The sequence below is a fragment of the Plectropomus leopardus genome, chromosome 20 (assembly GCF_008729295.1).
Source record: "Plectropomus leopardus isolate mb chromosome 20, YSFRI_Pleo_2.0, whole genome shotgun sequence".
NCBI classification, from domain to species: Eukaryota; Metazoa; Chordata; class Actinopteri; order Perciformes; family Serranidae; genus Plectropomus; species Plectropomus leopardus.
Window position 1 is genome coordinate 1,370,904 of NC_056482.1, and position 26,406 is coordinate 1,397,309.

General features: G+C 38.8%; 1 protein-coding gene across 1 annotated transcript; it reads right to left on the bottom strand.

Annotated features, from left to right (window-relative positions):
- Positions 1–369: 369 nt before the first annotated feature.
- On the bottom strand, positions 370–25,869 carry fpgs (folylpolyglutamate synthase). Its single transcript, XM_042509238.1, has 15 exons — positions 25,720–25,869; positions 18,733–18,861; positions 18,568–18,621; positions 18,336–18,400; positions 16,635–16,749; positions 14,989–15,066; positions 14,619–14,680; positions 10,603–10,705; positions 9,484–9,561; positions 9,243–9,390; positions 7,635–7,718; positions 6,762–6,912; positions 5,919–5,994; positions 4,694–4,760; positions 370–3,104 (listed from the first exon to the last, which is right to left on the bottom strand). The coding sequence occupies exons 1-15, from the start codon at positions 25,867–25,869 to the stop codon at positions 2,728–2,730; spliced, it is 1,737 nt and encodes a 578-aa protein (XP_042365172.1). The 3' UTR covers positions 370–2,727.
- Positions 25,870–26,406: the final 537 nt, after the last annotated feature.

Genomic DNA, 26,406 nt, shown 5'->3' on the forward strand with positions numbered 1-26,406 from the left:
AAACCTGGACTGACATCAGTTGACATCAGTTTTTCTTGGGCTGTCTCTCACAAGTATTTAAAACTGAGCAAGTAGGTATAATTCTCATTAAAAACATGGGGTAAAGGAAATGAGCAAATTGCAAGAAATTGGGAAAAAGGTGAGAAGACAATCTGAAAATTAATGTCTAAAAAAGGAGAGAGAGAGAGAGAGAGAGAGAAACAGAAAATTATCAAAAAGGGGGAAAATGCTCAGAAACTGTATTTATAATCATTATGTTGTTGATCACAATGGTCAGACAATAGCTCTATAATCATAAACATATTTTTAGCTTGTTTTAGCTCGACAAAGATGAGACCAAGACATTTTCAAAACAATGGTAGACACAAATTCCATATTCATATTTTTTTTATTCAACTCCTATTTAAGAGGACAGCAGATTTCATCTTCACTACTTACAAGTGACAAGTTCATTTTAAGTGCTTTGTGTCTCGATGGGTCCGCATGAACATTAAAAAAAGTCTGTGAGGTTTATTTTATACTTTAAAACTCATTTGGGGTCACAGGGTTACAGGACGTGTCTGAACCACCTGTGAAGCTTCAGACTTCTGAATCCATCACCAAGACATTAAGACCCTGATGAAAAGTGTATTTTATACAGTTTCAACATCTCTCACTTTAATACATACACTACCTGTATGTAGTACAGACAATTTAAATATCATTCATTTGCATTTAAGGTCCAGTGTGTAGGATGTATGGGCATCTACTAGCAGAAATGCAGTATTATATTCATAACTATACTTTTATTAGTTTATAATCACCTGAAACTAATAGTTGTTGTGTTTTTGTTAACTTAGAATGAGCCATTTATATCTATATACAGAGCGCGTCCCGTGGATATATAAAGAGACATGGATACAGCACTGAAGGCAGGGCCCTGTTTATTCCTATGGAAGCTGTTCAGTGCTTCATGAAGCAAAACTGATCTAACCGCCGCTGTATCAAATTACCCAGATGATCAGCGCTGCTTCTGCATTACTGGACTCAGAGCCAGCGGAGTGCTTGACTTCCAGTTCAGTACTCCGCTAACTTGAATGAGGATCAAATAACTTAATCTTTTGGCTCTTTTAGACTTTCGAAATATTATCAAACTGAATAGATTAAACCCTGATAATGAAACAAGTCATTTGTGGAGGTTTTGATGTTCAAAAATTGTAAAATTGCCATGATCGTGGGTGGCATGAGTGTGACGTATTGACGACGTGTTTATGTGTGCGACCCACTGTGGGAAGTTTAAAAAGCAGCTGTTAGCATTGCGGCTAATTCAAATTAGAAGAACAGCAGCCATAAATGTTCCCAAACTGGGAAAACAATGAGGGTCCAGGAGCTACGACAACAGCTGCCATATAACAGAGACGGTAAGCGATTGAGATTGACACATTAATATTGATATTGTTTATAAAGTGCTGCTGATGCATATGTTTTAAGTCATGCGAGAAACAGACGTCACGCTCATCATGCCTCCCTTGATAGCAGGATGCTGTGATGCAGTGTATAAAAACACACTGGAGCGGAATGATGTCATTGTTGTTTGGTTCTATGAAAAGTGCAGGTATGGTATAAAGTAAGGTATTATATATCGCCATCTCTGTGTAAAAGCAGCTTCTGTAAGTCAAAGGGAGAAGTCTTTTTGGGCACAATGGTATCACGTAATGAACCCTGGAAATTGGAGTACTGCTGTTTGGCCACTATGAAAATGGGCGCAAAGCCTCCTGCGGGTCCTCTTCCACAGAGTCCACCATGTTAGTTCTACAGGAGCCCAGAATGGACAATCAAACACTAGGTCTAGATAGGGACATTCACATTTTCCTGTCGCACACTGTAGTTATCCTACACGTTTGGCACATGGGAAGAGTTTCAGCTGGTTGCAATCTGTGATCTCACCACTAGATGCCACTAAATCCTGCACACTGGACCTTTAAGAACCATTTAAATATCAATATAATTCCAATGTAAACCCAATTACACAAAATTTGATTTAGTTACATCTGATTACAACATAAGTGTTAGAATATGTACACTTATACAAAAACAAATTAGCAGGCATGTGTGTGAAACACATCGTCAAACCCTGGCAAAATAAAAGTAGAAACCGTGCAAAATGGATTTCATTTAAAAAAGACTGTGACATGTAATAGTCAAGTGTTTCAAATAGAAAGTAAAAACCAGAAAAACTCCCAACTCCAGTAGCACTTTTTGGTGCTGTTAATCTACAGTTTTTGTATAAATGTAATGTGATAACCACCACACCACTGACAGGTTGATCCTGGTGGCTTCTGCCATCACTGAGGCACACACACAGCTCCAGTTCAGCCAACTCAGCTCACACTGTGGCGTACATGAACATACCCGTTGTAAACATATTTGGCTTCAAGTAAGACTAAAGACGCGAGCTCCACGTGTGTGTGCTCGTCTGTAAGGCTCTGGGTGAAGCTGTTGTAAGGCCTGGAGCTGCCTTGGTCCAAAACAAGCAGGCTCCCAGCCTCAGCCACTACAGGGAAGCTACAAGACAATAACAATACTTGGGTGCAGCTAAGTCCTTAAAGTCACCGTCCAAAAAAAGCCTATGCCACTATGACCTCATCTATACAGAAAGAAAGGATTTCAAGGTAGATGTGCGTGTTGACAGAACATCCCATTATTTCACGGTTTGAATTAATTTTTTTTCAATTTCACACGCTCCGTTTACTTGGACGAGGCGGGGTCGAGGTGTTTGAGGACTCCTCCCACCAGGTGGAGGCTTCCTGTGATGAGGACGTGGATCTCTGCGGCGTCGCAGAGCGGAGCAGCTTTGGCCATGACGCTTGGTTTGACTGGTAAGACTCTCTTGGCGGCGTCAGCCAGCACCGAGTCCCTGCCCTGGGTGATCCACTGGAGGGCGCTGAGGATGCAGGGGAAAACCAAGGTGTCTGCTTTCTTCTCAGGGACCAGGGGCAAGCTGGTCTCGATCAGCAGCTGGGGACCTCTGTTGTCCCCCGGGCGGTTATGGAGATGCCAGCTCCTCTCGTTGTCCAGACAGCGGGTCAACATGTGCTCCACCGACACATTGAAGTTCTGCTGGTCTGGGAGTATTGAAATGACAGGACGGCTGAAGTTAATTGTTTGGGGTTTTTTGTAACTCAAAAGCACATCCACTTTTTGAAACCTGAACAAATTAGCTTGACTTCATTCAAAAACATAGAAAATGGTCATGAGCAACTTAGCAAAAAATGATCCAGCAATTTGCAAGAAAATACCAAAAAAAGTTACAAAAAATAACCTTAAAATACAAAACAAAAATATGTGAAAAAAATCGAAGCAATGACTTGATAAATAATATAATAATAATAATAATAATAATAATAATAATAATAAATAATAAAAAGAAATAACGTAGTTTTAAAGACATAATTATAATTATTTAAAGATAATAAACAGGAAAAAACACAAACACAGTGTACTGTAACTGCTGCAAGTGACGGTGACCACTATGACCATAACCTTTTATGTAACATGAAAGTACTCATATATCAGAATTTGAATAATTCTACATGAGGCCATAAAATGTTAATCCTCAATCTGACTTGCTGACAATACAGTACAGTCATAACGGCAGATTAGCGCCAAGTATGGCACATGGCCAAAAGAAAGACGTGACATACATGTTACATAACCTGCTAACACAAAGATGCATGTTGTGTTTAGAGTGCAGAGAGAAATGAAAAGTTCCCTGGAAGAAGATGGATGCTTTTGGTCCAGTTTAGGACATGGGTGGTGGTGTGCTTCAGCCTCTTGTGGTCAATGTTAGTATTACAAAAAGAAACACTTCGAAAAATGAGCCTTATTTATCTTCTGAATTTTTTTTTCATGTGTGGAAACCAGTGAAAAAAAAAAATTCTTGCAACATTTTTTTCCCTTGCATTTTTTTTTTCAAAAAAAGGTTGTTTTGTCACTCTATTTCAAACATGACTTTTTTAAAAAAAACTTTTAACTTTGAAAATGTTCTCACTATCTTCCATAACCTCTCCTTTTTTGTCTTTAACAAAATTCTTGCATTTTTGGGGAAATGTCTTGCCATATTGCCGATTTCCTTTACCCCGTGTTTTTAAAAGAAATCAGACCAACTTGCTTAAGTTTCAGAAGTTTAAATGCTTGTGTCGATCAAGATTTCAAGGGGTTAATATTTTACAGAATCAAGAAACAGTATTACAGATAGGATTTGGAAGAAAGGGCAATTTTAACGTGCTTCTTGACTTTTCTTTAATCTTACACAAAACAAAAGATGTAAAATGATGACATCACTTTCTCGTGAAGCATTCAGGCACCTGCCACAAGTAAATAAACCTTCAAACCCATCAGACGAGCAAATCGGATAGATTTCTTTCTCAATGAGGGAGAAAGGGAAAGAGCAACTAGGCAATAAATGTCCTGCAAATTGCAAAAATTAAGTAGTTAAGTCTCAGAGTTGGAATAAAGCAAACTTGCATATTTCCCAAAATGTTCAACTATTCCTTTAGATAAATCTTAAAACTTAACTATGTTCTGGAAATAATAAGTAATGAAAGTAAATGTGATTTGTAGATAACAAGTTAAAACCACAGGTGTAATCCTGTTAGGGAGACTTCAATGTTTGTTGCCAACAGCCAAAAATCCACAGGCTCAGTGAGCTCACCTGCATTACAAGACGCGATGGCTTCCGTGATGTTTGGGCAGAACACAGCAAAGTCAAAATGGCACGGCTGGAAAGAAACAAGGAGAAAAAAAAGGACATTAATAAGTAACAATCATTTCATTCAACCATGTAGATACGACCCAAAAAAATGTAAGAATCGCATAAGAAATCAGTTTCAGCTAATATTCTCCACTGCCTCCAGTGCTGCAACTAAAAATGAGAACGATGTTTTCAAATTGTTTGATGGGCCACGGTGCAGTCTGAACAGGAATTTTCAGTCTGTTTTTTCAGTTACAATAAAACAACGAAAGAGCACAGCATCTCTCGGATCCATAAAATTATACTTAAGATATACTAATAAATAGCAATACACAAATATTAACAAGAGGTACATCAGATAATAATAAAGAGGACAGATAAATGAATCGGATCATAGTTCTGTCTATCCCGAACGTATTTTCATTTTATTTGTGTGAAATCCAGTAGCAATGAACATGGGAAATAAACAACAGTCTAATATATTTCTAATATGCAAATATAGTGTAAACTAGAGCTGCAATGAAAAATCAATTAGTTGTCAACTATTACATTTTTTAAAGCAAAAACTCATTTCAGCTCATTAAATAGGATTATTTTCTAGTTGCTTTACTCTAAAACAGCAAACCGAATGTCTTTGGGTTGAGTACAAAACAAGACACTTGAGGAAATCCTCTTGGGTTTTGGAAAACATCAATATTTTTCACTAGTTTCTGACAATTTTTTTAGATTAATTTTTTAGAATAATCAACAGATTAATTGCAAATGAAAATAATGATAAGCTGTAGCACGACTACAGATTGGAATACTTTTTTTTTTTTAAAAAAAAAAAAAAGAAAACTACCTGGAATGGTAAAAAAAACATGCTTTAGACACTTTCTTCAAGACTATTTTTGGGTGTTTTCACCTTCATATGACAGAACATCTTAAGTGTGAAAGAAGGGAGAGAGAGGGGATGACATGCAGCTAAGGGGTGCTAGCTGGAATCGAACCCGCAGCTGCTGCAGCCAGGACACAACCTTTGCACATGTGGCTTCTTCTACCATGTGAGCTACTGGGCACCCTCACACTTTGCACATTTTCTATACAAGATGATGCTACATACAGACTACAAAACCCATGATTACACTGTTCCTATTAGCTGTGAAAACAATGATTCCAGACATTGCTGGAAGCAGCCGTTACTCACCACCAGCAGTTTGAGCATGGCTGCAGAGTCTCTCTCTCCTGTGGCATTGAACAGCAACACTCTGACCACAGGTCCACTGAAACACAAACGGGACAAAACTTTATATCAGCAACATTTCACTGATTGAGAAACTGTTCAGCAAAAGCAAGGAGCCTTCATTTTAGCACAAGAGGTAGCTCTTTTGTCTTTTCTCAGTCTCATGATGCTATGGCTATGTGCTTGTCAGTAAGAATTGGCTCCCTCAAGATGCAGCAGCTACAAGAGGTGTTATTGCATCACATGATTCTTCAAAAGTTGAGCGAATCATCTGGAAGTTTTGAATCCACAATTCCTCTGTGAAATCGCTGACTATGACGTCCCAGAAATCCCTCATACGTGTCCGTTTTCTCGTATGAGGGGCTTGCCTTTCTATTATGGCTCCATAACACGCATACGTGACCTTGGATTGGAAAAAATGACAGCTAGTGTGGTGGCTGTAATAGAAATGAAGCTGCTAATGTTTTGAACATCCATCATCATGCTTCTTGGAATGTTATCAGAGGAAAAGTCACAGAACATCACTCAGTGGAAACAGTCATCTCACAATTGTGCATTATTGATACTTTGAAAATATCACTAAAGTTTTGCACAAATCTGTAATGGAAAGCTGCCTAATGATGAAGCAGCCGTCACCTGAGTGATCTAAAACACAATGCGATGTATGACACTAGATACACTCTAACTCTGATGTAATACAGTCAGCCTAAGTACTGTCAGCACCTCCTGTAATAACTGTGTAAAGTTACTCTCATCCTATCAGCAGTGAATAGTGCACAGTCACATAGAGTTTCATGTGACGCTCACCTTGCAGTCCTCTCATGCTGGGCTGCAGTTTCTCTGAACCAGTGGACGCAGGCCTGCATGCTGCGCATGGTGTGAGCTCCATCCAAGAAGTAGGTGACTGCTCCGTGTTTCAGAGTCTGATTCCTTCCTAGCCACTCTGTGTCCGCCAGCCCTGACAGCAAAACACACACACAACCGTTCTGAATGATGTCCCATTAAACCTGGCAACTGCTTAATGTTGGATCTCTAAAAATCCTGATTCACAAATGTCACAAGTAGAACTGTGGCTCTTTTACATGTTAAGAGTTTTAATGTGTATTTGAAACAGAATCAGGACAGGATGTTTTTACATAATTAAGATGGACCTGCACTTCTACTGCACTTCTCTGGTTGTTGGACCACTCAAAGTGCTTTTACACTACATGTCACATCCACCCATTCACACACACACATTCACAAACTGGTGGTCGAGGTTTCTGTACAAGGTGCCACCTGCTGCTTTAACATTCATACACACTGACACGCCAGTGAAATTTACTGCTCATGTTACAGTAACTATTGTGATGCTGTTTCGTCTTACTTTGAATTGTCACATCACCACTTTAGAAACATAAGATTCTGTATGCTTTCTGAACAGTTGCCATTCTGAAGACAAAAATTATGTGAACTTTTTTATTTTCTAAACAAAAAGTTTTAATAAATGCAAATATCTTTAAAAACATATATGAATAACTCAATTTTGACAAAAACGTAAGATAGAACCTTATCATTCCAGGGTGACAACATGTTACCGTATTGAATGGGCTCAGTCAGAGATCCAAAATGCAACAGCAGAATGATATCTGTTATTACCTTTTTTGACAATGATTACTGTACTTGTTCTTCAGGACTCACCTTTCACCATGATGGGGCTGGGCTTAAAGGAAGTGGCCTGAAGTACAGCTGTGTTCTCAACATGGGTGGAGGGGAAGCTTTTATCTGTTGAGAGAGGACAGCTTATTGTGGAAACTTTTCAAGCAGGAAATACACAAAACTGATGTCTGTTTGGGTTTTCTTTCCCATTCAGACTCAGATGTCAGCTTTGGCTTCAATCAGGACATTTACAGAAACAAGATTTAGAACCCGCTTAATTCTGGTTTTACAAAGTTGTTTGTTTTTTTTTTAACTTCTTCAGCTGTAGAGATGTCTACAGATGTATAATGGAACTAGATGGCACTTGCCTCGTGATGCTCAAAGCACCAATAAAAATATATCTGAAAAACTCAACAGCAATGTCTCTTTCCAGAAATCATGACCCGGTTACTCAAGATAATCCACAGAGCTTATAATTCTCTTTCTGCTGAACGAAACCCACCAACTGTATCACTGCACAGAATCAAGTGTGTATCTACTCATGGAAAACAAGGCTCATGACAACGTGACATGTAAACATTAACGATGTCCTCCTTGACTATGCTGTGACGTTTGTTAGCTCAGTGATGTTAGATGAGCTAGCAGTAGATGCACGCTTCTGTCTTCACAGCGATACCAATGGTGGGTGTAGTTTGGTTGAAAGAAAATAGTTCCTGCATGGAACTGCACACAACAAGCTCTGTGGATTATCTTGAGCAAACGGGTCATGATTTATGTAAAGAGACATTGCTGTTGAGTTTTTTAAATTTATTTTTTTGCACTTTATAGTCTTGGGGTGGAATCAAGGTATTATGGTTTATGAGGGTATTTGGAAATCCATAACATATGATTTTCAACAAAAACACAGACTCCCCTCTTTCTGCTAAACTGATATACAGCATCGAGGAAATGTAGTGCACAACACAAACCACCAGAGGTCAGTCACTGCTAGTAGAACAGGCAGTTGAGATGAGAAAGAAAGCAGAAAGAAAAGAAAATAGTTCCTACATAAACTGCTCACAACACGCTCAAAGGATTAGCTTGATTATCTTGGTCATAATTTATGGAGAGAGACATTGCTGTTGAGTTTTTCATATGTATTTATTTTGTGCTTTGAGCACCACAAGCTGAGTGCCATCTAACTCCATTATGTTGGAAAGAAGGCAGACACCTCTACAGCAGATATCTCAAACACTCTGCAACTCACACAAAAACTGTTTGGACTGAGAAATAGCATGACAGTTAGGAGTAAATATATAGATTTTTGATTTTGGGGTGAACTGATCCTTTAACAATGTTTCTTTTGGTTTATTAATTTTTTTTGTTTTCCTTGTACATAAGAGCTGACATCTGAGGAACACATTTATCACAGTGTTTCTAAGAAGTTGGAACAAGGCGTGCCTTTAAACTCTTCGTGATTTACCTGAGCTGCTGTAGTCTTTACGTCTAGCTATGCCAGATTGCGGTTCTATGGGAAAGTGGCTCAGGCATGTATTTAGATCAACATGCTGTATTGTTGCCAAGTTTGCACAGCGAGGCTGATCCCAAAGATAGTTTGCTTTTCTTATGAACTGACATACTGTTAATATGTTAGTAGGCATCCAATCCCACCTGGTAGACATCTTTTCTGCAGCCAAGTGTGACTCAGCTGGAGGGCCAGGGAGGCATTGGAGCGCTGGTGCTGGCCTGCCAGGCCCAGACGCAAAGGTCCACAATCTGCCTGGTAGTCTTCCAGATCTGGACACACCCACAGAGGACACTACAACAACAGGCGAGAGTCTGTTAGAGAAAAGTGAGCAGCTGGAGGACAGAGGTTGAGGTGACAGAGGTGCTAGTCTGAATGATGGCTCACTCTGATCTCTTTGGCTCTGCTCCTGAGCATAACCATGGCATCCTCTGGCTGCTTGACTGTGAAGGTAGGAACCCCTGGCTGGAAACACATCAACAGCCAATGAGATGACAGAGCAGCAGAGTAGAAAATACTGTACAAGAAGTAAAGTAAAGACTGTATGATGACACTTAAAGCGCAAAAAGCTAGAATGTTTTTATCGTATTACTTCTAGGGCTGCACCTAATGTTTATTTTTTTATCAATTAACCTATTGATTATTTTTTTGATTAACCTATCAATTTTTTTAATTGATCTATCATTTTTTATTACTCGATTAATATATTAACAAATTTACCAAAAATAATACTTTCAAACTTGTCATACACTGCAGGGTATTATTTCTCAACAAAAATAGCCCAGTCTTAACCAGTAATCTGAGTTTTACAGTCTGATATTAAGTCTCTTCAAAATAAAATGAATGCATGAGCTTGTTCCACTCAAGTAAAAGGAATGTAGTGCAATCTACATTTAGCAATCCAACAGTAAAATAAAAAAAAAAACATTGTAAAATTCAAGTCACTTAACAAAACAGTTACTCTTTGTTACAATAACAAACCTCAAATGTAGCAGTTCAACAAAACATCAGTTTTTACAGTAAAATTAGTGCAATTTGAATAACACTATAACTTTTCTCTAACATAAATAATTATAACCAGTACATTCTTTCTGCATCAGAATAGACCAGCCTTAACTGGGCCTTAAGGCATACATTGCCTGCTGATATGAGTACTGTATTTTCATATTTATAAGCACTTATTTCTCTCATTTATGAAGTCATACAAGCTCCCGCACAGCTGACAACCACATCCTGTAAATGTTTAAAAATAAAATGCACTGTATAGCAACTGATGGCATTCTGTCCACAGAGACACAGTCAGATAGCTTTTGTTTTGAAAGGGAAGCAAGGAAGTTGAGGTAAAACAAACATCTTTGTATTTCCTCATCTCTGTGACAGAGAGAGACCTTAAACTGCAGTATAAAGTGGTATAGAGTCAACAAATGTGAGCGTCCCGCCTAAAACAAAAACGGTGAACCACCATTTCTCTAGATGTGCTGCAGCTGACACGCAGCTCAAACACACCTTGAAGATGCCTCCTTTCTGCCAGGCGATCTTTTCAATGGTGTCCCCAAGAATCTGAGTGTGGTCTATACCCAGAGAGGAGATGCCACACACCCACGGCCTCCTGTGGACACACAAGAACAGAGGAGAAAAGACAAAAATGTTTTTATAACACTGATGACAGTAAAAACTAAAACTTTATGGTGACAGTGTGTCAGTAACTACAAGTGGTCATCTGGCATCTTGCCAAACAACAGACACTTCAATGTGATTTTGGTGAATGTGAACTAACTCTTTAAAACATCAAAGTCACACAATAACACAAACTAAGTAACTGATGGAGCTGTGGTAGACCAATGGAGTCTGGCTCTGAAGAGGCGCATGAAGGAGCATGGGAATACTGAGCATACGACTTGATGAATGAGGTTTGGATTATACTGCACTGGTTGTGTGAGAGTTTGTTTTTACAATAGTGTTGCTGTGTGGACCCCCTTTCAGTCAATTCACCAAACATTTCCCAAGAAATGCACATAGTGGGATGAAGCAGCACGGTCCTAATGTTTATACATCACTGCCGACTGTCATGGTTGGGATTAGGTTGGGATTAGGCAGTCACAAACTATTATATTTAGGCAAAAAAAGGCACATGGTAAAGTGTAGAAACACACACAAACACATCCATGGGAAGCGAAACTCCTGGACTCCCTATGTGGTTAGCGGCCGTTATTACCTGAAGCTGTCCTTCAGCGTCTCAAGCGCACGCAACTGGTATTGTCCTGCCCATGCATGTTGCATGTGGGCACGCCAGCATCAGCTATCAAACACTGATATCTGACTTACTTATTTTGCAGAAGGTTATGATAGTTTTTTTTTTGTTTTGTTAAATGGTTCATGTAAAGTTAGATGAAACATGCTTGACACTCTTTAAGGCAATTATTCCAACAGGTTGTTCCACACTGATACTGGTAAGTAATATTACAGTCATATGGATCAATGCACCAAGTACAGCCCAGTCTTTATAATTATTTATTTTATTAATTATTATTATCTTATTAAATTATATTTACACATTTCTCTAAATGTTCCTCAAATGTAAAACTTATTTTTCCTTGTGCTGAATGACAATTAATGGCCTCTGAAAACGAAACCGTTTGCTCTCATCTTGGTACGAGTGCTTTCAACCACTCAGTAAACTTAAGAAAACATTAAAGATTATTCAGGGATAAATTCAAAAAGTGCAGTTACTGGATGCAAAGTACAAAACATGTACTTGCACTCCTTGCCAAAAGATATGAAGGTCATGCTGTGGCGAATCACATCTGGGTTTGTTAACATTTTTGATTTTTTTTTCTCTTCTTATATGTGTTATTTGACAACTAACAGATAATTCTGTAAAATATTCTTGCTAGATTGTAAGAACAACTTTGTTATTTTAATAAATTTTGTTATTTTTGCACCCTGACAAAACCCATACTGGACAAAAAACTATATTTAGGATTCAATATCTTCATAAATATAACTCCTAGAGTGCACAGGGAAGAGGGTGTGCAACAGATCCAAACGAATGAGAGGCACAAGCTAATATCATATAATGCATTACAGGCCCATGGAAATGACCAATGAACCATGACTATTTGTGTGAAAACGGAGTCTGTTTGAGTGCCTTTTGTGTGTAAAGTTACAGGTTCTTTACATGATTAAATTGGACAAGATATGAGGCTTATTATGCCAAATCGACTAATAACATTTCCACGGCAAAAAATACCCCATGCAATTCTATAAATTCAGCCAAAATATTTAACAGGAAAAACAAAAGCTTCTTTCCAACTTGACACTGAATGACCCAAGAACATTTGACATACATCAGTGCACTCAGTGCGGCGGTCAGTGGAGCTCTGGACTGAGGCCAAAGAGCTCAACAAAGGAAATTGTGTTTTGGAGGGAGAGGCATTCACTGGGTGACCTGTTGTAACAAACCGTTTGTATGAGAGCCAAGTGACCATTATTACCTTCATACTGGCCAGTCATGGTGACTTGATACTCGCCAGGTTATGAAGTGATTTTTTAAAAGAGTGTGAACATATTTAATATTTAAACATTAAATCTATTTCATCTACTTCATAGCAATGTCTCCTAGGGGTGGGACAAAAAAAATCAATATGTCCCTGCCTGACTGATTTTTGGACAGGGTATTTTAGTACTATGTCCCCTGTTTTTGGAGTAAATCTGCAGACTTCCCCATTGATTGCCATATTTGGTATTCCTGATTGCTTCACTTGCATTAATTCTATTCAAAAGGACATTATAGCCTTTACATCTTTACTGGCAAAACATTGCCAACTATTACACTGGGAGTCTGCTAAGTATCCTTCCATCTCCCAGTGGCTTAAGGACACCATATTCTTTTCAAAACTTGAGAAGATTAAGTATACTTTAAGAGGATGCACTGATACATTTTTTTCACAAATGGCAACCTTTTATCTCTTACTTCACAAACTTGAAGCTACTGCCCATCTAAATCTGTGCCTGTTTCTGTGTCTGTAAGTATAAATAACCAATGTTTTGTGTTTTGTGAGGTGGGGCGAAGGGGCGGGGGGTCATCTTGTTCATCGTTCTTGGGAGTTTGTTTGTGTTTGTGTGTGTGTATGTTTACACAGGTATGGACATATGTTTACATGTGTATGCAGTCTTGCCTATGTTTGTGCGTATTTACATGCTCATACAAAAAAAGCCTCATTTAAATCCAAACTATGGATACACTTCTGCTTCTACAACACTGAAGGGATAAACAAACATGACAAAGGCTTTTCAGTATGTAAGAACTGTCTGACAAAAGTGAAGTACACAGGAAATACCACGAACATGCAGAGACCCTTGCAGCGCCACCACCCTGATCTCCTTGCTAAGAAAGTGGCTGATGCTAATGCTAACGTTAGCAAACATGCAACCGTGAATGCAATGTTCAGCGCAAAGCTCCCTTTCTCGTCCCCGAGGGTCGCCAACATTATGAAGTCAATTGCGAATTTTATTTGCAAGGACCTCCGACCCTACCACGTGGTCAAAAATGAAGGCTTTCACCAGATGCTATAATGCTTGAGCCAAGGGTATGAAGTACCGAACCAGAAATATTTATTCCTGCACTTGACCGTTTTACAACTATTTTGTATTCTCTAGTTAGACATATTTTGTGATGTATCGTTATATGATTTTCCTGCAATATATCTATTATCGCAGATTTGCTGTATCGTGATAATATCGGCATCGTGGACCATGTATAATGTATCGTGTATCATATCGTATCGTGATGTGATTCCCACCCCTAATGTCTCCTCTATTCAAACTAAAGGCTCTGTTTCGAAAACCTGTGTGTCAGAGCTTCTTGTTACAATATTGCAGCATTATGCTCCATTTAACATTATTATCTTTAATATTATTATCCTAATCATATCCAAAATGTGAACTAATCTTATGGAGCATGGAGAAAAGTTTTGGTGAGCATGCTCCTGGAGAACAGAGAGCCATGGAAAATATAGCAACATCCTTTAACAGTAGCCTTATGTTTTAAAATGTAACTGGTTTTAGAACTTGAACATGTGACTATGCAAGAACAGAAAGTTTACATGCACAGTAAACTTGTCTACAATAAAGCAGCTTCAGTGCCAACACTCTGCCATACTAATCACTCTAAGTGATCTCTGCTCTCTGATAAAGTGTGATAGTGGTGATTGAGCATTTTTTTATTGTGATACTACAGACAGCATTTATTGGGTCCAAACCTTTACAGATATTACAGCTGTATCAAAGTAACATTTCAGTCATGCACAACTAAAGCTAAAGCTTTCATTCGTTAATATGTAACATGATGCTCCTATAGTCTGATCTGAAGTCTGTTCTGAAACTTAAATTATTTTGAGACAAATAAATATCAAGTATGAATACAATTTGTGCCCTAGCAAAGACAGTGAAATTGTAGTTCAGTCTTTCCAGCTTGAAACATGTGAGTAAATTACAATCATTTTATAAATATTGAGTCCTACCTTATAATGTTGGTGCAATCATAAGCGCCACCAATTCCAACTTCAATTACAGCTAAATCCACCTGAAAAAAAGAAAAGATACTTAGATTCAAGCAAGTTAGTAATTAAACACTTTTTGTCCTGCTCACGAGCATGTCAGTACATCAGTGTGTCCATGAGACACACTGAACCAGAGCTAGACATCTCAACAACTACAGGCCATAAAGCCAGGAAAGTTTGCTCCGAGGATGAAACTTTTTTCATTGTGGACAGTCTTTGAGCTTTTCAAACGCTGCACTAAAACAGACCACCAAAATGGCTCATCTCTGAAGAAAGGTTTGTTTTCTTCTGCATATGTATATTCCCAAGAAACATGAGTCCATACTCGCACCTTCTCCTGCAGAAACACATGGAAGGCCAAGATGGTGAGGAAGCGGAAGTATGCCGGCATCGTTCCTCCATGGGCTTCCTGAAGACATCAAAGGAAAAAGGAATGAATAAAACATCTGTTTGCAAAGTTGCTATGCAGTGTAATGTGAAAGATGCTCTTTGTGATATAAACCAACAGAATAACCAGTCCTCTCATCTCTACAGAGGTTATTGGTGTCTTTTAGCATTCATCGTTTTGGTTTTAGGGCCCACAACACTAATGTTTGGCTCATGTTTAGTAAAAAAGCTCTAACAACCCAACTGTCCACTTGTTGTCCAGCATCAAAGAGCAGAGAGACAAAGTTAGAGACCAGCTGGTGAACATAGTTGAGGAAGCAGAGATTTCCCTCTGGAGTTGCTTGAGGCTCGAACAGAGCTGAAAGGAGAGTAAATATTGGACTAACATTCTTTAGGTGGACAACCTGAAAGGAGACTTCAATCAGTGCTGATGTGACTCAGTGTCTGATGAATGACTACTTCGTTCTAAAACATTTAAGTGTAAACTTTAAGGTTGAAAATGTGCCAAATGTCATATTTATAGGGTGTTTTATTATTAGACAAGATTGATTCATACCATGCCTGAGTATGATAACCACTCCCTCCCAAAACCTTGCTGCTCAGCGTTCACATTAGTAATATTGTTTGATATCTGATTGCATTTTTGTTATTGTGGTAAGCAGATTTCAAAGAAGAGTGATGTTATGTTAAGAAACGCCTTGTCAAATCTACTGGCTTGCTTCTACTTGTGCTAAATAGCAGTCCACTCCTTGTTTTGGTGCAGTTGGTTTTCACACCTGATTACAGGTGATTACACCACAGTATCCAAGTGCACTGAGCCGTTCAAGACTTTCTTTTAAGTGGACGGTATACAGACTCCATACTAAACAAACAAACTGGACTTTATGGTAAAGTGTACTCAGTTTGGGGGCTGGTGGCCCTGATGTGAGAGCCTCCTTAATGAGTCAAACTGCACACTGAGTGCTAGTAATGTGACTAAGTGCTCTGTCACATGAGGGTCATGCTCATCCTGACATGAGGAGTCTCATTTTCTATTGACTCCATTACAACCTGTGACACTGATAATACAGGCTGAAGCTCTGCAGAACAAAAACCTGATGCACATCAGGTAAAATGCCACAGACATGACTGCTTGGAACGCCAGCTGTTTCTTTCAGACAGTTAAAGGTTAATCTGTTGAATCATTTCATGAGTGAAGCCAATTAGTAGCCATGGTTAGTCTGTGTGTCCAACGTGTCCATTTTTAGTTCAACAGACAACAGTTAAAGGGCTGTTTTAAAGCTTTGTATCCACTGTTTCCTACAGAATTAGAATCTGTGTGTGTCTCTTTTATCATTCTGTATCCCCTCTTTAAATTCTGATGTTTTCACAGGTCCATAAGCAATGGGTTAGTTCCTTTTTTTCCTCAGCAGCAGTTTGAGGAGTTTGTGTCACGGGGTGGATAAGTGAAATTCTCTCTCGCTCTATGAATGGTCCAGTCTAATGAATGGTCCAGCTCCAAAAATACAAAAGGCAGATGTTTTCATTGTGGCGGGCAGCCATGAATAAATGACTGTGTGGAGTGCATCTGTGCCTTGTTACATGGCCTACCTTAGTTTCATCCAGCCGTCCATAAACCTGCCAGAAGTATTTAGTGAAGAGCTCTTTTCCAATGGGCTGTCCATTGATTCGAATCCTCTCCCTGACTTGTACCAAATGTGGAGAGCTATGACAAACATCAAAAGAAGAGTGTTTAGCCAGTGTAAGGAAATCAATAAATATAAATGTTAAACATGCATTATTTTGCCTATTTCACATGTAATTTATGGATTTATATTATTACACTGGCAGGTCTATGACAACAGACCCTTATCAATGATGTTGTATCGCCACATGGAGTTTTTCTTTTCTTTTCAAACTAAATGTTTGTTCAAAATTGAATGCTTCTTTCCCAGAAAATAGAAAGAAAAAAAGAACTAGTCACAGTTCGGCAAACGCACATACAAATAATAAATCGTAGCAACAAGAAAGAAAATAAAATAGTACAATAAAATAAAAATGAAAAAAATACCTAGCTATCTATGTTAGCAGCTTTCTGTCAACAATATGGTACTGTCGCTGTGGTCTTCAGTGCACATTAAAAGGACTTATTTATGATAGAGGACTCACAACCTGCAAAACTGAGGAAATAAACAAAAGCAAAGTCACCCTGCTTTCAGTGAAAAAAAGAATCCTTCTCACAGCAGACATTATGGCATTTTACACCTTTATCATTCTTTCTGGTACATGAACTGACCTCACGTGATCCCCAGCTCATACTGCATTCGTGCAATGTTAGTAAAGCGGAAAGAGCGAGAAAAACACCTGCTATTCCGATTCGGGAGCGTTCACATATTATTTCAAGATGGTTGACCTAAAGCTAACCTCGTAGCCACAAAAGCTAAGTTGTCTACTTCTGTTGTGTTACATACAGCATTTGCAGTATGTTACAAGACTGTAAACAGCTGGCGGCCAGCTGGCAGAGATGGGGTAATAAAGGCATGGTTTTTTTTTTTTACTTATAACTTGGTGAATTAAGCTTTTTTTAACAAACCAGAGCTGGTGATGGTTTGAACAGTGGACTTACTATCTCGAACACTAACAAGAGTAATCAAGAAGAGTTAGGTTTTACTTTGTTTCTGTTGAGTTTGAATTAAGTGTGATGATGATGAGTTTATGATGTAATTAACCCAGTAAACCATGACTGAGAGACAGTTAAATCCAAAAGGTGTACTGTTGTATTATTGTGTATTTATGTTTATTTATGTGTACTTGCCATTGGAGGAGGGGTTACTGGTCAGGTACAGTGGTGGTTAAATAGTAATACTCTGTAATACTGTATAAGCCGAGCCCTTAGATCCTCCTCCCAGGGAACGCTTGCTCCTTCCAGTTGGCAGCCCCTAAACTAGTCTCCCAGCTAGATTCTTGAACTCTGTGGAGTCTTTAAAAAAGCAGTTAAAAACCTTCCTGTTCAGACAGGTATTTGGGTAGCATAGTGTTTTATGTTGGAATTGTGTTTTTATTTGCTCTCATTGTATATTTTATATATTTTATTATGATTTGTTTTTATTTTATTTTATTTTGTTTGTGAAGCACTTTGTGAATGGTGTCTTGTGAAAGGTGCTATATAAATAACCTTTGCTGGCTTGCTTGCTTGCTTGCTTGCTTGCTCTACTATATCTAATTACAAACAAAGAGCATGAGGCCCATGTACTTGCAAATCCCCCCTTCCCCCCAAATAGTGTAGAGTTTCTCGACAGACTGCAGTTTTACCTGTAAAATCCTGTGCGGAAGCCATAACTTCTCAAAATCTGCTCAGTGAACGCACATGTTGACCCCTGAAAAACAAACGCAAACACTCTGAGGCCACGCTTGTGTAGCTGTCACAACCGTTTGTGTCCTCAGTGAATGAACGCACGTTTGAAAACATGTTTGCATGACCTTCTGACAGAGCTTGCATAATGGGAGCTTAGAGCTCAATATTAGCAGGAGTTAGCTAGCTCACCTTGCCCTTTGTTCCCGTCACATGAATGATATTGAGGTGGTCGAGTTCCTCCACCTTTGAAACACAAACACACATCAGATAAATCACAAAGAGCTCTGTCATATCTATGTGATCTTTGATGTCGTCACTGTTCCATGTGTAGTACTGGATCTGTAAGAGACTCACTGTGAGGCCGGCTCGTTCCAGGAAGCCTCTCATGGCCTGGAGCTGCAGCTGAGGGTTGCTGCGCTCCTGTCGTACCTGCTCCAGACAGCTGGCATTGGTTTGCAGTGTGTTCAGAGTGCAAATGGCGTCCTGCAGTAACACCAGAGAGTGAAATGTTTAGAATCATAGCACGCTTAAAAACAACCAACCAAAACATGCACAGCACAGGACCGCTGCTCTGTCACAGTTTGTTATTCTCTTAAATTTCTCTTACATTTTCTCACTTAATTCTCAGGTAAGATAAAATATAAGAAAAGTCAACTCCAGATGCATCAAATCTGCTCTTACCCACATGCGCTCAATGATGAATCCCACTCATCATAAGTCACCTGTTCGCACAGGTAACACCACCTAAACACTACATAAGGGCAGGTTTTGTGCCATGTGCAAAGACGTGGTGTGACGTGTGGTACATGAACAAGACTGGAGACATGACGCGAAAAAAGGTTGTAAGAAAAAGAACTTCAGCGGGAGTGAAACTGATGTAGGCCGACTGTTAAATAAACTTAAAGTAAATGTGATTTCAAAGTAATGCAGCACGCTGCTAACAGTACAAGTATGCATGCAAAAAGGTTTAATTAATTGAACCCTCTATGGTACGATGTTGCCTCAAGGCAACATACCCATTTTTGGCCTTTTACACTCATACAATACATCCCCAGTTATAATGCAAAACCTTGAAACAGAAATGGGACCATAAGGAACCAACAGCAGTGTTTAAATTTGTCACATGACTCTGGAGGCCATGCTGAATCCCTTTTTTTGCAGACTTTCTCAAACGATCAGCTCAGCGATTTCGCTTCACAAAAATTGTCTGAATTGTCATTTCTGAACTATCATTTCTTGGCCGTTTTCAGTCTAGAACAAAATTGATTCCTGATAATATATGAGTAAAGCTTTATTTTTTAGACATTTAATGTACTTTATCTGCTAATTAAGTAATGGAAACTTGTTAAAATGCAAATGTTGCCTTGAGGCAACAATGTACCATTATGGATTCACCATTTATCTCTACAATTTAATGTACATAAGTTTGATTTTAGTTGTGTCAGGAAAGACACAAGGAGACTGACAGACCAACTTGTTCTCACTCTGAACTCATCACATGGTGCCACTCGGACTGTACCCTCCACGTCAACCTATGAAGTTTTAGGTAGGTGAAGTCCTGCACTCCTTATGTGGTTACTGGCAGTTATTACCTGATGCTGTCCTTTAGTGTCTCAAGCGCACACAACCAGTTTTGTCCTGCCCACATGTGTTGCATGTGGGCATGCTCACTGCCATCCGGCTTTCTGCCATGATAACAACACCACCGGTTCTATTCGATGGCACTCTCGTCTACCGCGTGTGCTGGACATGAAAGGTGGCTTTTGGTGTCACACTCGTACGCTGAAAGCACTGACAGGCGCTATTTGACGAGTTTGGAATGAGAATGGGTTGACACTCATGAAACTGAAAACAAGCATTCAAGTGAAGCGCCAGCAATCAAACACTGACATCTGACAGAACTTTCTTGTTTTGCAGAAGGTTATGTTTCATCTTTTGTTAAATGGTTTTTGTAAAATTAGATGAAACATGACTCTTTAACGCATTCATTCCAACAGGTTGTTCCACATTGATAGTGGTAACTGATATTACAGTCATATGGATAAATGCATACAGTACAGTATATTTCCTTAATCCAGTCATTATAATTACTCTAAAAAAAAATCCTAATTTTATTAAATGATATTCATGCATTTCTTTAAATGTTCCTCAAATGTAAAACTTATTTTTCCTTGTGCTGGGTGACAATGAATGGCCTCTGAAAACGAAATGTTTTGCTCTCATCTTGGTACAAGTGCTTTAAACCACTCATAACATTAACTAAAAAATAAAATAAGTTAACATCAGTAATTCCCAAAAAACAATGTGCACTAATAACATAAGAACAAATCCTATATAGGAGCAAAAAAAAAGAGAAAATCTGTTTGTGTACTTTTTCCGTCAGCCATGGAAGTAACCATACAGACACCTTTTAATTTTACACGCACATGTTAATTGAGAGCGACATGTTGAGGTTGAGGAGAGTCGGGGTCTCGTGACCGGCTGTCTGACAGTAGAATCTATTAAAGTCCAGCTGTTATCCATCAGAGATGACCCCGCTGTCTTGGTTAGCTAACAACAGATCAGAAGGTCCGACTTCTCCTTAAACTGGACCTGGAAAGATTTAGTCCCGAAATGATCTGTCTGTTCACTATTAAGTCTATCACCAGAAAGTTACTCATTTTTAAAGGAACAGTGCCAAGCATCATCTCTAACTTCTCCAATGTTTTCAGTTATCTAACATTGTGAAGTTTTAGACTGTAGGTCAGTTAAAAAAAATCTGAAGATGCTTCAGGAATTTAAAGTTTTCTGACATGCATTAAAACACATTAAACAATAATAAAATGTATTATTAGTTGCAGTCCAAATCAATCTTTTCTACACCTGCAAGCTGTTTTTTTTAATATCTGAATTTGGACAAGACTGTCTTTAAAGGAAATGTCTGATGATGATTTACGGCTGTATAAGTCTGATGATATTCTATACATTTCTTCAATAAATTCCATGAGCAAATTAAAACCAACAGAAATTTATCAAGTACAAGCACTGAGTGTATAACAAAACTTAAACTATCCTCTTCCTCTGTGCCACTGAGCGTCATTATTTTTCCATTATTGTAGGTCAGCCTGGAAGTTAGGGTCAGTCTGGTTCCCTCGTCAAAAACCATGTGCGATTTTTCCACTGGATTTTGACTTATTGCTTAAAATAAACCCTGTGGGAAACAAACATTTATGATACTTACACATTTTTCTTAAGCAAGACCATCTTCATAAATGAACGCCACTTTTAGAATTTTTGGAAGTCTAAATATATTCACCAAGTAAAAAGTGAATGGTAGGCTATAAACAAACTACACCACAGTCACATGACTTTATCATCCCTACCACAATGAGGCTGTGAAGCCGTGTTCTGTAGTTTTACGTTCTGTAGTTTTATGAAGCCATTTGTTAGTAACCGCCTTTTTTAAGACATAAAAACGTCAGAAATCACAAGTGTGTATTTACGGACATATTTATGTTTTAGAACAAAATGTAAATGTCCCTTCAGCTTGTGTTAACCACAGACCTTATTTCAGGCTTTTAACCAAAAATCCATTCAAAACAACCTGTCGACTCTGAGACACGAGAACCGGAAATCCTAGATTGCCAACTTTCAGAGTTTTAGGACTCATTACCATATAACATTCTGCTGCAAAAAACAAATTTGGATTAATCCACTTCTGAAAATAGTCCCTAAGTTTAGTAGTGTTTTCAGCTGGTACTAAAAAATTACTGATCCTTTGTTAAAGATTTACATATTTTAACATATTCAGCAGTAACCAGTGAGCTTGGGGCTGAGAGCCAGACAGGGCAGGGAAGTCAGAGTGCACTGAGAGACATTGGTTTATAGTAGGGCTGCAAATTGCAAACATCCTTAATCCATTATTGGTAAAATTAACAACTGACTGACTGATTAATTGTTACTTGAAAAAATATGAAAACTTTGTTTATCATAAACAACAGCACTTTTTCCTTAATCAAACTTAAGAGCAACATTTTGCATATAATTCGATGACATTGCATAACCTATTGATTAATTAATTAAAGTTCATATATCTGATAAAATTCTTAACAAATGATTAATTGTAATTATCCCTAGTTTACTGTAAAAAAAAAATACAAAAGAACACCAGCCTTGTCCTTCAAGCAATTAGACAAAAGCCTGAAGCATCTACAACTCAAGCAAATAATACAACGGCTGCTATCAGACACTACAACAGATGCTATTATCATTTTAATACAAGACGTTTTCACTCAAATACAATAAATGTACTCATAGATTGAGTATTTCTAACTGGGCATCCTGCAGAAAAAAATTTGTCTCAGAGCTTACCATTTCTGTCAAGCCTCCTAAACCCGAGGCAGGATCATGTGCTCTAACAATGCTGCATCACCTTTTTTGGCAGGTATGATGACGTCCACATCAAGACACACACACACACACACACACACACACACGCACGCACGAACACACACACCCCCTCTGGCTCCACCTCACTGTCTCCTGCTGGTGATTTTTGTGGGTGTGTGTAACATTTCTTCACTTTTAGTGACACTGCAGGAGCAGCACTGAGAGACTCTGACATTCCTTTTTTTTTTTTAAAGAATAATGACAATCAGAAGATTGATGTTAGTGTTGCTTGGCTCGCAGCTGGTTCCAGGTAAGAGACAGTTTGGTAAGTTACATAACCCATCGTAAAACAGTGAACACTTCAGCTTTCACACGGATCAAACAAGACCTCACATGTCAGTAAATGATTTTTGTAAAGGTGCTGCTGGTAGGTGGATTATTTTTAAGGCAATGTTTTCCCTTCTTTCCAATATTTATACCCAACAAACTAACCGTTCATAGTAGCTTAATATTTACCATACAGGAGAGTGGTACTAATCTTACCATGTAACTCTCAGATTAATCAACAATGAAAATAATTTTTTATTGCAGCTCAAACTAGCTCGGGGGAAAACCCATCAATTGGCTAAATCAGCTTTATTCATCCAGTATTAGTTAGTTTAAATGAGCACAAGAAAGCTAAAAATGGTAAGCAAACATTTCATTACTATGTACAGATGTTAATATCTGTTAAAAAAAGGGGGGGGGGTAATATTCTTTTTTTTTTATATTCGGTCTGGGGGGAAAAAATGACAAAGCATAGTACTGCAGTATTTTTTGTGGCAATATCACACAAATGCCAAACTTTTTTTATAGCCTATTAATCATTGATACAACAAATGCAAACTGAGCTTTTGGTAGCCTACTGGAATAATATCCTCAATTTGCATTCGTGATTAATCATATTATTGTGGAAAGCTGAGTTGAATTTCATAGCCACACCCAGGCCTGATTGCTGCCAGACCTTTCAAATCAACAGATCACATAAATAGAACCTGTCTGACAGGGTGAAGTAGGCCATATTGAACACATCACGCTGCGATCCAAAGAAATTCAGGAGCAGATCAGAAGAAAAGTAATTGACATGTCTCAGTCTGGAAAAGGTTATAAAGCCATTTCTAAATCTTTGGGAGCCATTATCCACAAATGGAGAAAGCATGGTACAGTGGTGAACCTTCCCAGGAGTGGCCAGCCTACAAATATTACCCCAAGAGCACAGCGACGACTGATCCAAGAGGTCACAAAGGAACCCAGAACAACACCTAAACAACTGCAGGCCTCACTTGCCTCAGTAAAGGTCAGTGTTCATGACTCAACCATCAGAAAGAGACGAGGCAAAAATGGCCTGCATGGCAGTTCCAAGGCGAAAGCCACTGCTGACAAAAATGAACATAAAGGCTCATCTCACTTTTGCCAAAAAACATCTTGATGATCCCCAAAGCTTTTGGGAAAATATTCTGTGGACCGATGAAACAAAAGTTGAACTTTTTGGAAAGAGTGCATCCCGTTACATCTGGTGTAAAATGAACACAGCATTTGATAAAAAGATCATGCCAACAGTGAAACATGGTGGTGGTAGTGTGATGGTTTGGGGCTGCTTTGCTGCTTCAGGACCTGGACAACTTGCTGTGATTGAAGGAACCATGAACTCTGCTCTCTACCAACAAATCCTGAAGGAGAATGTTCGGCCATCAGTTCGTGACCTCAAGCTGAAGCGCACTTGGGTTCTGCAGCAGGACAATGATCCAAAGCACACCAGCAAGTCCATTTCTGAATGGCTTAAAAAAACAAAATGAGGGTTTTGGAGTGGCCTAGTCAAAGTCCAGACCTGAACCCAATTGAGATGCTGTGGCATGACCTTAAAAAGGCGGGTCATGCTCGGAAACCCTCCAATGTGGCTGATTTAAAACAATTCTGCAAAGAAGAGTGGGCCAAAATTCCTCCACAGCAATGTGAAAGACTCATTGCCAGTTATCGCAAATGCTTGACTACAGTTGTTGCTGCTAAGGGTGGTTCAACAAGTTATTTTGGTGTAAGGGGCAATTACTTTTTCACATGGGCCATGTAGGTTCAAATGGCATTTTTTCCCTTAATAAATAAAATCGGCACTGAAAAATGCATTTTGTGTTTACTTGTGAGTTATCTTATAAACTTATATTTAAGTTTGCTTGATCTAAAATGGCTAAGAGTGACAAAGGTGCAGAAAAAGTAAGAAATCGGTAAGGGGGCAAATACTTTTTCACAGCACTGTATACTGTATATAAAACAATAACAATGGAATTTATAGAGAGGAAGGCAATAATGCCATGGTGCTGGAGTAAATATGGGAGGATCAGTGTCACGTGCTACTTGATCTATTTGAGGTGACGGTATCATAATACATAATGGCGACAGTGACTATCATTTGATTTGCATTAATGTAAAGCTGCAACAAGTGAAAAACAGTCTTGTGACTTTCTGAACAGTTTCATGTTTAAATGGCTCTTGAGATACAGCAGTTTCAGTTATGTTGAGTTAAAACCTCACAAGCAACATAATAAAGGTAAATACACATAACGTGAAAGTGGCCCCGCTCAAACCAACATATGGTATCAGAGGTTTGGAGCACGTGTAAGCACACTGGCTGAACTTTGACTCAGCACTGGCAGAACAGATAGCAGCACAGACAGTGAGCTCTGTTCACACAGTAACTTTTCATAGCACAGTCACTCAGCGACTAAGAGCTCCTCCGGCAGCTCATGTTCACCGGCCTCCACCATGCCAGGCAGAGTTTATGTGGTATCATATGGTCCGGTCAGCCATGTTTCTGTCCATCTCTAAACTGTGCCAGTCATTCAGACCCGGGTTACAAACTTGTCAAACTAGCGCTCGTGGCTAGCTAGCTTCTTAGCAGCCGGTGCAAAGATAGGTAGAAGAGACAGAAAGAGCGCGTACCTGGTACTCCATGCCCGGTATGTGAGGGGCCGTCTTGGTGCTGTAGTATCTGACTGAAAAACCCGCCAAACTAGACGCCCAGCACTTGTTTCGGAGCCGCGCGGCAAACACGGAACCCCGCTGCAGCACGCTCAACATGCACACCATCATGGGGCGTCGAGCTGTCACAGGAAGCTATAACCAAATATGGGTGGTAACGTACGCTTACGCAGTGACGTCACGACACGCCCCCACTTTAACCAATACAGCCATGACTTTAACAGGCCTTTTTAAAAGCTGTTATATTTCTCATAATACAAATAAGAAACATAATAATAATAACGGACTTTTTTAACGTTTTTTTTAAAGATGGTCTTATGTTATAACAAAAGTAAGAAACAGTGCGCCCAATGAACTTTTTTTTATTTAAAATATTTTCTTATTTAATTATTTTATGTCACTATTTTATTTTGTATTTATTGTTTTATTATTGTTATCATTATCATTATTATTACTTGTTTATTGATTTATTTGTATTTTGATTCTTTATTTCTTCATCATTTCAATACAAAATACTGTGATTCTGTGTCTTAAAAATGTTGGCTCCCCTGCTGGGATGCACTGTATGTGTTTTGTTTCTTTGTGATATTGCTGACTGTACACGCTGAAGAAGGGCCTCTGGCCTGAGACATCCGTCTGGCAATAAAA